Source organism: Entelurus aequoreus, linkage group LG19 (genome assembly GCF_033978785.1).
Source record: "Entelurus aequoreus isolate RoL-2023_Sb linkage group LG19, RoL_Eaeq_v1.1, whole genome shotgun sequence".
Taxonomy (NCBI): domain Eukaryota; kingdom Metazoa; phylum Chordata; class Actinopteri; order Syngnathiformes; family Syngnathidae; genus Entelurus; species Entelurus aequoreus.
In genome coordinates this window covers 45080262-45097622 of record NC_084749.1, presented here as the reverse complement: position 1 = coordinate 45097622, position 17361 = coordinate 45080262, and the positions used below count along the sequence as shown (strand labels likewise).

Below are 17361 nucleotides of genomic sequence, written 5' to 3'. Positions count from 1 at the left end.
TTCCGTCCACGCTTAGATTGGGACTTATGCAGATCCCAAATACACAACAATGTGTACCAATAGGTAGGAAAAGTTGGCCCTTTGAATTGACTAGACGATCTGAGAGTCACAGTAAGAAACGATGTTTAACAGAGTCAGATTTGCAACAAGGTCCAGTTGTCTACCAACTCAATCTGGCTATGTTTATTTCTCCATGATCTGTTCAGTTAACCAGACATATTCTTCACAGATGCCCAAGGTGCAGTATCGTTCCAACTGTAAGCCGTCTACCTTCGCATACCCACCAGCACTGGAGGTTCCCAAGGAGAAAGAAAAGGAGAAGGTGATGAATGTTCTTTTTTCAGATAGTTCTTATTGTGTTGTCATCTGTAATACATGTCTGTCCTCTGTGTGCGCGTGCCAGGTGTCCACTGCTGTTCTCTCCATCACAGCCAAGGCAAAGAAAAAGGAAAAGGAAAAGAAGGAGAAGGAGGAGGAGAAGATGGAAGTGGTGAGTGAAATATTTAGTTCACGTGTTTCACCTCCTTCCTGTCACAGTGTCTTGGTTGGCAGCTTGTTCCAGTCCACTGTGTCCAAGATAAAGGCCTTGCTGTTTAGACAGGCTGCATTCCACTTCTAGTGGACCTTCTTCTTTGATCATCTACTACTTTTTTTATACTTTGTTGTAAAATGAGTTGAGAGGAGGTTGGAACCTACTTTTTCGCTGGACACTTTTACAAATCCAACTTTACAATCACATCATTAATCTGGCAGGAGATTTCCAAATATATCAATAATCGGAATATCCAAGTCCCAAAAAATCCATGTTACCAGGCTGAACATGTGTGTGCTATCACAGGAAGTGCAGGAGGCAGAGAAGGAGAAGGAGAAGGAGAAGGAGAAGAAGGATGAGGAGAAAGAGAAAGAGAAAAAGAAGGAGTCAGAGCCTAACTTCCAGCTCCTGGAGAACCCAGCTAGAGTGATGCCAGCCCAACTCAAAGTCCTCAACATGCCGGAGAGCTGTCGCTACCAGCCCTTTAAGCAGGTAACCAACGTCCACAGGTCATGTTAACAACTGTACTGTGGAACCGTCAAACATCTGGAATGAAACAATGTTCTATTTAGAAAACAATGGAAATAGAAATAATCAGTTCCAGAGTCAAACTTTCACAATATGAAACTTGCATTGACTGCACAGGAAGCGTTTTAGCTAATATTCTAACATGAACTGTTATGTCAGGTAACATGCTGTTGTGTATTTGGGATCTGCATGAGTCCTGAAAACAATCTGCCTTCCTCCAGACGATCTGTTTGGAATTTGCACAACCCGTGATGCCACCGCTTGGAAAAATTGTCATGGTGTAAATGTACCCAGAGTGCCTTGCTAGTGTCCGCCATTGTAGTCAATAAGCTCCTTTTTCTCTATTCTCTTGTTGTGGGACAGACTGGCTCGTACATGCACATGCATCCTCCGCTTTCTCCTTCAAAGTAGCATATATCTGTCAGTAGACTCCATATGGAAGATACAAACTACAACATGGCTAAAGACACTGTTGAAGTGGAGGCAAAGAGCGTCCACAAAAGTCTTGAAGATGGTGTGTAAAACATCATCTATGCAACATTTTGATCAAAAACCACCATAATATGTTAAGTAGACCACAAGGAAGTATTTTAAAGTAGAAACATATCATAGTATAACATTTACACACACATAACACCTTATTACCAAAGAGGCGGAAAAAGTAGTTATTACTTCAAACAATAAAACTTTGATGACAAGTGCTTCTGTTTGGTCAAGCTGTAGTGTTGCTGCTTTGACTTGTAAGCCATCATTGACACGTTCATAACTAAGTCATTGAATGTAATGTTCTGTTGTACAGGGTAAATAACTACCACCTTTCATAAAACAAAGACCCCCAAACAATCCACACACACTTGCAACTACAGGGTGTCCTCCTTTTTACTGTGTTAGCAGCTACTTCTCTATACCGGCCACCTGTTAAATATGGCCACTGGCCACTTTTTTTGCAACCCACAATAGTTTTTTTTACTCTTTACAAAATGTTCTACTATAATTTAGTTTTTCTTTTGAATTCCACAAAGTGTGTTTGCATTGCGGCTTTGCTTCCAGTTATATTTGACATAGTGATAACAATGGATACTTAACAGAGTAACAACACCTATCCACATATCCACACTAAATGATTGCACTATGCACGGATAAGAAGGACAAAAACACTATTAAACAATAACATATTTGTTTACTCTTTTTAATATACACTTGTAAATTGTACTTTCTATATTGTTCATGTGACTTCGTCATGGCAACCTGTGTATAGTGTTTCCTTTTAGTGGTGGTTATCGACAGGTTTGACTGCATATTGGCCACTGTTCCTCTCCTCACACCACCCTTGTGTATTTTTTACCATCAAGCACAAGAAGCAGTTTGTTTGTCATCCAGATTTGTTTACAGTCCAACAAACAACATAATGGCAGGAGGCCACATGGCTCGTAGTAAAAACAAGGGAAAAAAGCCACTCCCAAACTGATGTGGGACTATGAAAAAACATAAGCACACATTACGACATACAAACTCAAGACTTGTGTTACGCCACGGCCAAAAAGCGGCAAAGGTGTGGGATGTGTGTGTAGTGTCCATGGATGCATGTGTGTCCATAAGCCTGGGACGTCGCTTGGTCTGGTGCCTACTTCTGCTGTGTCACAGCAGGTTGTTATGGAGACCATTGTGATATAGTCCCAAACAAGTCAACAATCCGCACGTGTCTATGAGGAAATAGGACATGAATGTTGTAGTGGTTCACTGTAGCAAACTCCTGGAGGAGTTTTGTCCGAGGCGTGGAAATGCAGATTGGGATGTTTGGGTTACCGCATGTGGATCCATTCCAATACTTGTCCCTTTGTGGTCCTCAAATTCATCAGTATTCTGCCTTTGGCAGAAATCTTCTCCGAGATGTTATCCTGTTTGCAATTCAGTTCAGAAATTGCCACAGTCTGAGTGCCCACAGCCCATCAAGCATGACTAGCAGCTTGGAGGTACCTTGAAGGTTTTCGATACACTAGCCAACGCTCAATCCAATCAGCAGATACATAGTTCCCAGTAGGTAGATACTTCCCTGTCCCCCCCCCCACTTGTATCCAGCAGTAAATATTCCCCAAGGACAGACAGCTTTCCCCAAACCCAAGCTTTTCGTCGTGAAAACCAGTCCATATTAGCTTTGGAAAACACTATAGGCTCCCATAAAGTTGGGAGAAAGCAGGGAAAGATGAGGGAGAGGGAAGGGAAGGGTCCGCCTTTGTTGAAGCCATGTCTTGTCACATATGACCATGGTTCAAACTCAGAGGGTTTGTGTGGCTTCAAACTACATCTTTTGCCATTTTTCATGGAGATAAGTTTTTGTCTAACATATGTCATTGCAACTTTAATGATCCAAGTAGGGATGCATGAGAATAAGCCAAAAGATGGGGTACGTTGTGGTCATCTCCGGCCACGTATGCTGGAAGATGTGAGTCAATAAGATATGAATGATGTGAGCAGATGGTCTGCAAAGCTTCTCCAAGTTGAGACCTATAAAACTGAATGTTTCCTCAGTCAATGGCAAAGCGCCCCAAAAATAGCCAATCAGGATTGTATTGGACTTATTTGGAGACACTCCTTTTTAGTTTCATATACAGGAAGTGAGGAGCTTCATAAAATCTGCTCAATGTTGGCTGGAATCCAACAATTGTCGTTGTGAACAGTAACCTGGACTGGTTTATACTTTTGGAACCTCCAAAGCTGTACAAATATTAATCTGTTCATCAACTGTTTCTTTCCTTAAACAACTTCCTGTTGGTAATGCCAAAACCCCCATACAAGACCACCACTCTTTTTCCATTTTGTATTTTTTTTATTCATTTTTTGATTACACTGAATTACCAGCTGGTAAAATTATATATATTGAAATCATCATAACTCCTGTCTCTTCCATGCAGTCAGCCTCGCCCACATGTGTGTGTGTGTGGGTGGCAGTATGAAAAGCTCTGACTCGCCTATAAAGAAGTCATTGCTTGTATAAATCTCTAGAATTGAAAGAAATAATCATATGGGTTAAGGTCGCGGGGGCCTAAGCAGAGAAACCTAGACTTCCCTCTCAGCAGCTACTTGGTCCAGCTCCTCCCGGGAGATTATTACATGGCTAGATGGGAGACATAGTCTTTCCTGTTGTTTGGATGTGCCCAGGGAGGGGTCTCGGGGGCACCCTGACCAAACCACGTCACCTGGCAGTGACTTTACTCTGAGCTCCTCCCAGATGTTCTCAGCCTCGGTCTAAGGGAGAGACTTGACACAGGAACTCGCTTTGGCACTCTTGTTCTTTGGGCCACAAGCCAAAGCAGACCTCTGCGTGTGAGGGAGTGACGGGAAGGAAATCTGTGGGGAGTTGTTGCCTGGAGAAATCTCTGTTTGAATTTTGGGAGATTATTGTAGTAATTGTCCAAAGACACTGGTGAGTGTGTGAGTGACAGGAAGACAAGCGTTGCATGTATAACTGTGTGACTCAACATCTCTGTGTGTGTGATCAGCTGCACACAGGCGGCATCATCATCATGAAGGACACCAGCGAGGAAGAGGAGGAGCTAGTGGAGCCCGTCTCAGCTCATGGCCCCAAAATTGAGGAGGAGGAGCAAGAACCCGAGGCGCCTGAGCCCTTTGAGTACATTGATGAGTAGGAGAGGTATTTCAATACACCCATTTCCACACCTTTCTCCACGGCTCTTCCCCTTTGGCATTTTCATCCGTTCCCCCTATATCGACTTGTCCATACAATAAAAAGTGATCTATAACAGAATGTAGTGTTTATTTAAGCGGCCTCCTCTAATCCATTACCTTGAATCTGGTTTACATATTTTCATCACGCAGCACAGTTATAAAGTCTAAACACTTTACAGATTTACTCTGGACAAAATGTCTTCTTCTTGACTCACCGTTATGTGACTCTTAACCCTAACCCAACACTTCAGACCACTCAGGTAAAACTGGCATGCAAACCACGTCATGAAGAGCTTTCAAGAGTCCAAATGTGGATATTCTATCAGGTTATATTCCTTTAAGACTGCGTATACCTAGAGTGGAACTGCACTTTTTGTGAAATGTTGCCTATCGTTCATAATCATTATGAAAGACAGAAACACACGTCGTTTTGTTTTATTTGGATTTTAAAGATTTTTTTTTTTTTTAAGCTTGGAAGATGCAGCTAATGAGTCACTTTTGTAGCCTTCAAAGTCTCTAAAACAACTTCAAAACCCTCCATCAACGTTGTATATACACACTGCAAGTATATATACAATGTAGTAACATAGACCTTCATAACAATATGTAATATGTTTTATAGACACACTGCAAGTATATATACAATGTAGTAACATAGACCTTCATAACAATATGTAATATGTTTTATAGACACACTGCAAGTATATATATAATGTAGTAACATAGACCTTCATAACAATATGTAATATGTTTTATAGACACACTGCAAGTATATATATAATGTAGTAACAGACACCTTCATAACAATATGTAATATGTACAATATACACACTGCAAGTATATATATATAATGTAGTAATAGGCACTTTCATAACAATATGTAATATGTACAATATACACACTGCAAGTATATATATAATGTAGTAACAGGCACCTTCATAACAATATATAATATGTACAATATACACACTGCAAGTATATATATATAATGTAGTAACAGGCACCTTCATAACAATATGTAATATGTACAATATACACACTGCAAGTATATATATATAATGTAGTAACAGGCACCTTCATAACAATATGTAATATGTACAATATACACACTGCAAGTATATATATAATGTAGTAACAGGCACCTTCATAACAATATGTACAATATACACACTGCAAGTATATATATAATGTAGTAACAGACCCCTTCATAAAAATATGTAATATGTACAATATACACACTGCAAGTATATATATAATGTAGTAACAGGCACCTTCATAACAATATGTAATATGTACAATATACACACTGCAAGTATATATATAATGTAGTAACAGACACCTTCATAACAATATGTAATATGTACAATATACACACTGCAAGTATATATATAATGTAGTAACAGACACCATAACAATATGTAATATGTACAATATACACACTGCAAGTATATATATATAATGTAGTAACAGGCACCTTCATAACAATATGTAATATGTACAATATACACACTGCAAGTATATATATAATGTAGTAACAGACACCTTCACAACAATATGTAATATGTACAATATACACACTGCAAGTATATATATATAATGTAGTAACAGACACCATAACAATAATGTAATATGTACAATATACACACTGCAAGTATATATACAATGTAGTAACAGACACCATAACAATATGTAATATGTACAATATACACACTGCAAGTATATATATCATGTAGTAACAGACACCTTCATAACAATGTGTAATATGTACAATATACACACTGCAAGTATATATATATAATGTAGTAACAGACACCTTCATAACAATATGTAATATGTACAATATACACACTGCAAGTATATATGTATAATGTAGTAACAGACACCATAACAATAATGTAATATGTACAATATACACACTGCAAGTATATATATAATGTAGTAACAGACACCTTCATAACAATATGTAATATGTACAATATACACACTGCAAGTATATATATATAATGTAGTAACAGACACCATAACAATATGTAATATGTACAATATACACACTGCAAGTATATATATAATGTAGTAACAGACACCATAACAATGTGTAATATGTACAATATACACACTGCAAGTATATATATATAATGTAGTAACAGACACCTTCATAACAATATGTAATATGTACAATATACACACTGCAAGTATATATATATAATGTAGTAACAGACACCATAACAATAATGTAATATGTACAATATACACACTGCAAGTATATATATAATGTAGTAACAGACACCTTCATAACAATATGTAATATGTACAATATACACACTGCAAGTATATATATATAATGTAGTAACAGACACCATAACAATATGTAATATGTACAATATACACACTGAAAGCATATATACATAATGTAGTAACAGACACCTTCATAACAATATGTAATATGTACAATATACACACTGCAAGTATATATATATAATGTAGTAACAGACACCATAACAATATGTAATATGTACAATATACACACTGCAAGTATATACAGTGGGGCAAAAAAGTATTTAGTCAGCCACCCATTGATTGTCAATGGGTGGCTGACTAAATACTTTTTTGCCCCACTGTATATATAATGTAGTGACAGACACCATAACAATATGTAATATGTACAATATACACACTGCAAGTATATATATAAATAGGTTGTCATGAGCCACGGGCGGAGACCTTGGGCGTGCTCCCTCCTGGGGAGATTGGAGGGGGGGGGGGGACAAAGATGTTGTGAACCTGTCCAGACACTTTACCCCCACGCCCTCACAGCTCTCCCTCCTTGACAAAGGCCTCAATTCCGTCCCTTCCACCAACCTCAGTCGTGACTGGCACCATCCGGTGGAATCTAACCTCCAGTAATACCACAGGAGTGTCAAATTAGCGGTGTATAATGAGAAGCAGGAGGCTCTTAAACCGCGACCCCTCACCCCCAAGTCCGACTGGGGTACCTCACCTGGACCGCTGCCTCCAGACTTCCACGCGATGGTCCAGGCTGCTGAGCTCCCCTCGCTCGGGTCGGGCTGCGCACCTGAGACGAAGTTGAGGCTTTGCACAGCCTGATGGAAAATAAACACATTGTCATTAAGTCAGCTGACAAGGGCAGCGCAGTGGTGACAGGACACAGTACATCTGGGAGGGTACTCGACAGTTGAGGGTCACCACCTACTACACACAGCTGGACAAACCCATTTACCCCCAAACCATCCCCATTGTTGAAAAAGTCATACAGAATCTATTACAAAAAAGATTCATTAATGCCAAACAAAAAACTTACCTCTTGGGCGACTCAGACCTTCAGGTGCCCAAAAATTCACGTGGAGCAGGCCTCACGAGATCCCTCCGGGCAGGCCCATTGTGTGCCGACTGCGGCAGCAAGACCTACAGGACGGCAGAATTTATAGATCACAACTTGACACCACTCTACGTCAAACGTAGCAGTTACCTCAAAGACACGTATGACTTCATAGACAAGATCAAAGCCATTCACATTCCCAACAGTCTACAAACCCTGTTTCCATATGAGTTGGGAAATGGTGTTAGATGTAAATATAAACGGAATACAATGATTTGCAAATCCTTTTCAAGCCATATTCAGTTGAATATGCTACAAAGACAACATATTTGATGTTCAAACTCATAAACTTTATTTTTTTTTTGCAAATAATAATTAACTTAGAATTTCATGGCTGCAACACGTGCCAAAGTAGTTGGGAAAGGGCATGTTCACCACTGTGTTACATGGCCTTTCCTTTTAACAACACTCAGTAAAGTTTTGGGAACTGAGGAGACACATTTTTGAAGCTTCTCAGGTGGAATTCTTTCCCATTCTTGCTTGATGTACAGCTTAAGTTGTTCAACAGTCCGGGGGTCTCCCTTCTGCTATTTTAGGCTTCATAATGAATGTTGTCTGTCTATCTGTGTTGGCCCTGCGATGAGGTGGCGGCTTGTCCAGGGTGTACCCCGCCTTCCGCCCGATTGTAGCTGAGATAGGCTCCAGCGCCCCCCGCGACCCCGAAGGGAATAAGCGGTAGAAAATGGATGGATGGATGGAATGCGCCACACATTTTCAATGGGAGACAGGTCTGGACTACAGGCAGGCCAGTCTAGTACCCGCACTCTTTTACTATGAAGCCACGTTGATGTAACACGTGGCTTGGCATTGTCTTGCTGAAATAAGCAGGGGCGTCCATGGTAACGTTGCTTGGATGGCAACATATGTTGCTCCAAAAGCTGTATGTACCTTTCAGCATTAATGGTGCCTTCACAGATGTGTAAGTTACCCGTGTCTTGGGCACTAATACACCCCCATACCATCACACATGCTGCCTTTTACACTTTGCGCCTAGAACAGTCCGGGTGGTTCTTTTCCTCTTTGGTCCGGAGGACACGACGTCCACAGTTTCCAAAAACAATTTGAAATGTGGACTCGTCAGACCATAGAACACTTTTCCACTTTGTATCAGTCCATCTTAGATGAGCTCAGGCCCAGCGAAGCCGACGGCGTTTCTGGGTGTTGTTGATAAACGGTTTTCGCCTTGCATAGGAGAGTTTTAACTTGCACTTACAGATGTAGCGACCAACTGTAGTTACTGACAGTGGGTTTCTGAAGTGTTCCTGAGCCCATGTGGTGATATCCTTTACACACCGATGTCGCATTTTTTATTTTTATTTTTTTATTTTTTTTATAATGTCCTGCCCAGCTTCTCGGGCAAATCATATAGCAGATGTAGATGCCCATATCGGCTGTTCAGATTTACTTTACAAAAGAGAAGTGTAGGATACTTCTCTTGTTGCCTTACTTGTATTTTGACTTTATTAAATGTATTTATATTATCATTTGGTGCAGCCGGGCCGGAGCAGGAGGGGATAGAAAGAGAGAAAAAGGAAGACAGAGGGGGGAATTGTGGGGACAAGAGGGGGATTAGACAGAGAGACAAAAACAACAACAGCAAACACAACAACAACAGAGCAACATCAGCAAATACGACATGTACAAATATGATGGTAAAAGTAATAGCAAATAAGCAGTTAGCGAAAATTAAAAAAAAAAAATACAGAAATGACAATGAGCATTATTACACTAAAAATGGAGCAATATGAATACCAATAGAAATAGTGCTATTGATAATAAACAATACCAGTACTTTACCTTTATTATCAACAATACAATTGTTCAAATGCAACAATACATATACGTAATGATAACTTGAGATACGAAAGAATGCAGAAAAATGGAGGGGAAGAAAGAGAAGCAACCTTAACCTTGTAGATTGTTATAGTAACAATAGGTTAAGCTTTGTCAGTGTGCCATGTGTTATACCCAGTTTACCCTAGGGCAACAACGTTAATATATGTTTGATGAAACGTGATTATGTGCATGAGTGTATGTGTGCATATGTACTTGTATATGTACAGTATGTGTATGTGTGCTTGTACAGTGAATGTATATGTACAGTATGTGTATATGTGTGTACAGCGAATGTATATGTACAGTATGGGTATACAGTATGTGTGTTTGAACAGTGAATGTATATGTACAGTATGTGTAAATGTGTGTTTGTACAGTGAATGTATATGTACAGTATGTGTAAATGTGTGTTTGTACAGTGAATGTATATGTACAGTATATGTATGTGTGTGTTTGTACAGTGAATGTATGTGTAGTATGTGTGTGTTTGTACAGTGAATGTATATGTACAGTATGTGTATATGTATGTTTTTACAGTGAATGTATATGTACAGTATGTGCATACAGTATGTTTGTATAATGAATGTGCGTGTGGATGTACGAACTTTGAGTGTGTAAATATGTACTGTATTTATTTGTATATGTATGTGGGAGCGTAGGTACCTATGTATGTGTGTGAGTATATGTGAATTTGCATGTACAATACATTTGACTCCCAGTGTGTGCGGGAGCCAGAGTACGGCCCCAGCCTCCCTGAGAACCCATCCCACAAACAGTAGGTGTGGTGCCCAGGGAACCAGGGGCCACCGCCCCCACGCAACCAAGCCGGACAGCGACAGGAACCCCAGAGCCTGGCCCACCGTGCCGCCCATAAGGGCCAGCAGCAGGCCGCAGACAGACGCACCCGGCAGAGGACAAGGCACGGGAAAAACAGGGGGCAGCCAGACCCCAAGCCAGCGAGAGACCACACCCCACACGGACAGAAAGGCGGGACGCCCCGCCCGAGGGGCCCGGAGACCCCCCGCAACCGGACGGGAAGACCGCCCCCGCCCCACCGGCAACAGGGCCCCCACGAGCCCCCCCCCCCCCCCCCCCCCCCACCTCCGGAGAGCGCGGCGAGGCCGGCCCACGGCCACCCCACCCAAGCCGGCCGCCACAGGACCACCCAGCACGGGGCCACAGGAACCACCCACCCCACCCGCAGGGACCCCAACGATGGAGATGGAACAACCAGCAACCGCCCCGCCGAGTCACCCCCCCCTGAGGTAGGGGAATAAATAAATAAAATAAATAAATACATAATAATAATAATATTAATAAAATATATTAAAAAAAGGAAAAAAAAAAGAAGGAAAAAAAATAAATAATTAAATCTATTTATATAAAAAAATTAAAAAAATAAATAAATAAAAAAAGAATTAAAAGAAGATCACAGACATGCTGACACACAATGTCGCATTTTTGATGCAGTACAGCCTGAGGGATGGAAGGTCTCTGGCTTAGCTGCTTACGTGCAGTGATTTCTCCAGATTCTCTGAACCCTTTGATGATATTACGGAGCGTAGATGGTGAAATCCCTAAATTCCTTGCAATAGCTGCTTGAGAAAGGTTTTTCTTAAACTGTTCAACAATTTGCTCAGGCATTTGTTGACAAAGTGGTGACCCTCGCCCCGTCCTTGTTTGTGAATGACTGAGCATTTCATGGAAGCTGCTTTTATACCCAATCATGGCACCCACCTGTTCCCAATATGCCTGTTCACATGTGGGATGTTCCAAATAAGTGTTTGATGAGCATTCCTCAACTTTATCAGTATTTATTGCCACCTTTGCCAACTTCTTTGTCACGTGTTGCTGCCATCAAATTCTAAAGTTAATGATTATTTGCACAAAAAAAAGTTTATCAGTTTGAACATCAAATATGTTGTCTTTGTAGCATATTCAACTGAATATGGCTTGAAAATGATTTGCAAATCATTGTATTCTGTTTATATTTACATCTAACACAACTTCCCAACTCATGTGGAAACGGGGTTTGTATACTTTTCAGTATCAGCATAGTTTATACACCAACATTGACATCAATGAGGGCATCCAAGCCGTGAAAAACCTCTTCCGGAGTCACCGGGACGTCAGCAGGCCCAAAAAACTCTTTGAAATTAATCTGAGGAGAAATGACTTTGAATTCGATGAGCGTTTCTACCTCCAGATTAAAGGCACGGCCATGGGGAAGAAGTTTGCTCCGGCCTACGCGAACATCTTCATGGCAGAATGGGAGACCTCTGCCCTGGCTTTGGATGGCATCTGGGGTGTGTGGACCCACTCCATGGAGGAGTTTGGGGTGTTCTTGAACACGCTGAACACTCACAACCCAAACATCACCATCCAGTTGACCACCAGCCCAAAGTCAGTCGACTTCTTGGACACCACCACTTTCAAGGGTCCTGAGTTTGCCACCACACACCACCTGCACATCAAGGTGTTTTTTAAGGAGATGGACACCCATGCCCTCCTCTAGAATAGAATAGAAAGTACTTTATTGATCTCTGGGGGAAATTCTATAAAAGTATGCTTCCACCCCAAGCACACCTTTGCAGGGTTGGTGAAATCTCAACAGCTGAGGTTTCCTCAGGAAACAGACTAAGGTCTTCCTGGACCAGAAGAGGCCTCCCCCTGGGACATCCATGCTACCTCTCATCACCACCTACTCTCCCGCGGCCGTACAGGTCGTCAGAAAGGTCCAAAACTACTTTCAGACCTTTGTGGAGAGTAGTGGGAAGCTGCAGGACCACTAAGTTGTTCAACTTGTTTAAGGTCCACCATGATCAATTCATGGTCGTGAGTTCAAACCCCAGCCGAGTCATACCAAAGATTATAAAAATGGGAGCCGTTGCCTCCCTGCTCGGCACTCAGCATCAAGGGTTGGAATTGGGGGTTGAATCACCAAAAATGATTCCCGAGCGCGGCCACCGCTGCTGCTCACTGCTCCCCTCACCTCCCAGGGGGTGGAACAAGCGGGATGGGTCAAACGCAGAGGTCAAATTTCACCACGTGTGACTATCATTGGTACTTTAACTTTTTACCTTTAATATTTATTGTTTATTCTGATTAAATATGAATGCCAGTACCAGTTTTATGAAAGAAAATTATTTTATGTGTTGGATATGAACAACATTAAACATAAAAGAGCAGTCATTTTTAACGTGTGATCGTACAGAATAGGGGTTTTAAAGGCCTACTGAAATGATTTTTTAAAATTTAAACGGGAATAGCAGATCCATTCTATGTGTCATACTTGATCATTTCGCGATATTGCCATATTTTTGCTGAAAGGATTTAGTAGAGAAAATCGACGATAAAGTTCGCAACTTTTGCTCGCTGATAAAAAAAAGCCTTGCCTGTAGCGGAAGTAGCGTGACGTCACAGGAGCTAGTATTCCTCACAATTCCCCGTTGTTTACAATGGAGCGAGAGAGATTCGGACCGAGAAAGTGATGATTACCCCATTAATTTGAGCGAGGATGAAAGATTCGTAGATGAGGAACGTTACAGTGAATGACTTGAGAGGCAGTGCAGGACGTATCTTTTTTCGCTCTGACCGTAATTTAGGTACAAGCTGGCTCATTGGATTCCACACTCTCTCCTTTTTCTATTGTGGATCACAGATTTGTATGTTAAACCACCTGGGATACTATATCCTCTTGAAAATGAGAGTCGAGAACGCGAAATGGACATTCAGTGCCTTTTATCTCCACGACAATACATCGGCGAAATGCTTTAGCTACGAGATAACGTGATAGCATCTTGCTTTAACTGCATATAAAAACAAAAGAAATAAACCCCTGACTGGAAGTATAGATAGAAAATCAACAATACTATTAAACCGTGGACATGTAAATACACGGTTAATGCTTTCCAGGCTGGCGAAGGTTAACAATGCTGTGCTAACGACGCCATTGAAGCTAACTTAGCAACCGCACTGCACAGAGCTATGCTAAAAACATTAGCTCTCCACCTACGCCAGCCAGCCCTCATTTGCTCATCAACACCCGTGCTCACCTGCGTTCCAGCGATCGGCAGAAGGACGAAGGACTTCACCCGATGCGTTTGGCGGCCCGGAGACGTAGGAAGTCAAGGTGAAGTCGGCGGCTAGCGCGGCTAGCATGGCTAGCACGGCTAGCGCGGCTAGCGCTCCAACAAAGTCCTCCTGGTTGTGTTGCTGTAGTCCGCTGCTAATACACTGATCCCACCTACAACTGTCTTCTTTGCAGCCTTCATTGTTCATTAAAAAAATTGCAAAAGATGTCCAGAATACTGTGGAATTATGAAATGAAAACAGAGCTTTTTGTATAGGATTCTACGGGGTACCATAACTTCCGTTACTCGGACTTCGTCACGCGCATACGTCATCATACCGCGATGTTTCAGCCGGATATTTCCCAAGAATTTTAAAATGTCACTTTATAAGTTAACCCGGCCGTATTGGCATGTGTTGCAATGTTAAGATTTCATCATTGATATATAAACTATCAGACTGCGTGGTCGCTAGTAGTGGCTTTCAGTAGGCCTTTAACTTGCTTTTATCTTTACTGGAATTACAATTAATTCAATACAACATATTTTTAACCAACATCATCATTTTTATGGAATAGAAAAATACAAAATACCAGCTGTAACGTGAAACAATTAATTAAATGGACCTCTGGCGCCCTCTAGTGGTGACCTGCGAATATACCTGGTCACATGGCGGACAATACACACTTGAATATAAACGTGCTGACACATTATTACCTGCTATGAGCGATCAGAACTCACACACACACACACACAAAGTGTGGTTAGCACCCCCACTGGTTTGGAATGTCTACAGGGTAAATAATAATAATATTAATAATAATAATAATACATCTGATGTGAGCAACAACCACTGCACCAAGATAACATTTCAACTGCTGTGAAATGATCTTACATTAAATCTCATGTTTAGCTTTAGTGTCATTTATAATATCTGCTATCAGCATCCGTGTCACATTTATAGACTTTTAGGTACTAGCAGATGGCGCATAAACATTTAAGTACCAGCAGATGGCGCAATTGCACCTCTCACTGCAGGACAAAACAATACACATACTTTAGCAGGTATTTCTTATACCCGTTACATATATATATATATATATATATAGTTATGTGTGTGTATGTATACATATATATGTTTATGTATGTATATATATATATATATATACTGTATATATATATATGTTTATGTATATGTATATACTGTGTATATATATATGAATGTATGTATGTGTGTGTGTGTGTGTGTGTGTGTGTGTGTGTGTGTGTGTGTGTGTGTGTGTGTTTTTTCCTGACCTAATATATATATATTATATGTTAGGTCAGGAAAAAACACACACACACACACACACACATATATATATATATATATATATATATATATATATATATATATATATATATATATATATATATATATATATATATATATATATATATATATATATATATATATATATATATATGCTAGGTCAGGAAAAAACACAGAGGCTATATCATCCCTACAAGCCTGTTTCGCAGGTTTCCCTGCTCGTCAGGGGATTTTATAAATAATAAATAATGTAATAAAATCCCCTGACGAGCAGGGAAACCTGCTAAACAGGCTTGTAGGGATGATATAGCCTCTGTGTTTTTTCCTGACCTAACGTATATTCCGCTCTACCCCGGTATTGAGCACTGTATAACGGATAAACCACAGAAACCACGACTATATATATATATGTACATATGTATATACATATTTATATATATATATATATATATATATATATATATATATATATATATATATATATATATATATATATATATATACATTAGGGCTGTGAATCTTTGGGTGTCCCACGATTTGATTCAAAATCGATTTTTTTTCTCTATTCATGGAATACATAGATTTCAGCAGGATCTACCCCAGTCTGCTGACATGCAAGCAGAGTAAAAAGCTTTTATAATTGTAAAGGACAATGTTTTATCAACTGATTGCAATAATGTACATTTGTTTCAACTATTAAATGAAGCAAAAATATGACTTATTTTATCTTTGTGAAAATATTGGACACAGTGTGTTGTCAAGCTTATGAGATGCGATGCAAGTGTAAGCCACTGTGACACTATTGTTCTTTTTTTATAAATGTCTAATGATAATGTCAATGAGGGATTTTTAATCACTGCTATGTTGAAATTGTAACTAATATTGATACTGTTGTTGATAATATTCATTTTTGTTTCTCTACTTTTGGTTTGTTCTGTGTGGTGTTTGTGTCTCCTCTCAATTGCTCTGTTTATTGCAGTTCTGAGTGTTGCTGGGTCGGGTTTGCTTTTGGAATTGGATTGCATTGTTATGGTATTGCTGTGTATTGTTTTGTTGGACTGATTAATTTATTTTTTTTAGATAGATTTTTTAAAAATGAGAATCGATTCTGAATCGCACAACGTGAGAATCGCGATTCGAATTCAAATCGATTTTTTCCCACACCCCTAATGTATATATATATATATATATATATATATATATATATATACATACACATACACACACACACACATATCCAACATATTGCTATGTTTATGTCGTTTTGGCTTCGGTTGAGTCATTTGCACTATTGTATGCAACAACAAGGAGCAGGTGTATATTTTTGTTAGTATTGTTCCATTGTATTTTATTGTTGTATTTAAATAATGAAATATTTGTCCTGTGTTTTATTCAGATTATAACCCTGACCAACAAACTACTCTTGTTTCTCTTCAGATGGCATAAATCTCTCGCCTTTTACAAAAGATTTCCGTGGGGAGGAACAACAAGAGTATAACTCCATTTTTTAAATGAAAGGATATCAAGTAGAAGTATTAGCAATATCAGATTGATACCAACATCACTAGAATCTTCCAAATCTACAGAAGATGCAAATAAAGTATCATCATCTTTGGGAACAAATCTGTTGTGCAAGAGAATATGAAGGCAATTTAAAAAAAACAAACTAATATTGTTATGGCTTCATTGGGAATACGAAAGTGCCCAAATAGTGCGAAACATGCATATTCAACACATGTTTAAATAATAATAATATACATTCAAATAGATTAATCATATTGTGATGATCAAAATCACATTTGATAGAATTTGAACTGTGAAATGAAGTCACAGTTGCAAGGGCGCCCTCTTGTGTTCCAAAACTGCACTTCTGCAGAATACACTCAGAGATGGTTAAGTACACAAACATAAGAGTTTGTAAACATCACATAAACAACACATAAATATCACATAAACATCACAAAAATATCACTTAAAGTTAAAGTACCAATGATAGTCA

The 17361-nt window shown here is 39.6% G+C and overlaps 2 protein-coding genes and 1 non-coding gene across 3 annotated transcripts in view; 2 read left to right on the top strand and 1 right to left on the bottom strand.

Moving 5' to 3' along the window:
* psmd1 (proteasome 26S subunit, non-ATPase 1) overlaps positions 1-4826 on the top strand; it is a 43467-nt gene extending 38641 nt beyond the window's left edge. Inside the window, exons 21-24 of the mRNA XM_062028550.1 lie at positions 230-322; positions 404-490; positions 839-1024; positions 4561-4826. Coding sequence (XP_061884534.1) covers positions 230-322; positions 404-490; positions 839-1024; positions 4561-4707 — 513 coding nt within the window. The 3' untranslated portion in view covers positions 4708-4826. The remainder of the gene's footprint in view (positions 1-229; positions 323-403; positions 491-838; positions 1025-4560) is intronic.
* Positions 1-7844, bottom strand: part of htr2b (5-hydroxytryptamine (serotonin) receptor 2B, G protein-coupled) — a 32270-nt gene extending 24426 nt beyond the window's left edge. The window contains exon 1 of the mRNA XM_062028553.1: positions 7746-7844. The gene's annotated coding sequence lies outside the window, so the exon portion shown is untranslated. The remainder of the gene's footprint in view (positions 1-7745) is intronic.
* An 8935-nt stretch (positions 7845-16779) lies between these two features.
* LOC133635473 (U5 spliceosomal RNA) lies at positions 16780-16892 on the top strand. The gene has a single exon (XR_009822068.1). It is a non-coding gene; the product is annotated as a U5 spliceosomal RNA (small nuclear RNA).
* Positions 16893-17361: the final 469 nt, after the last annotated feature.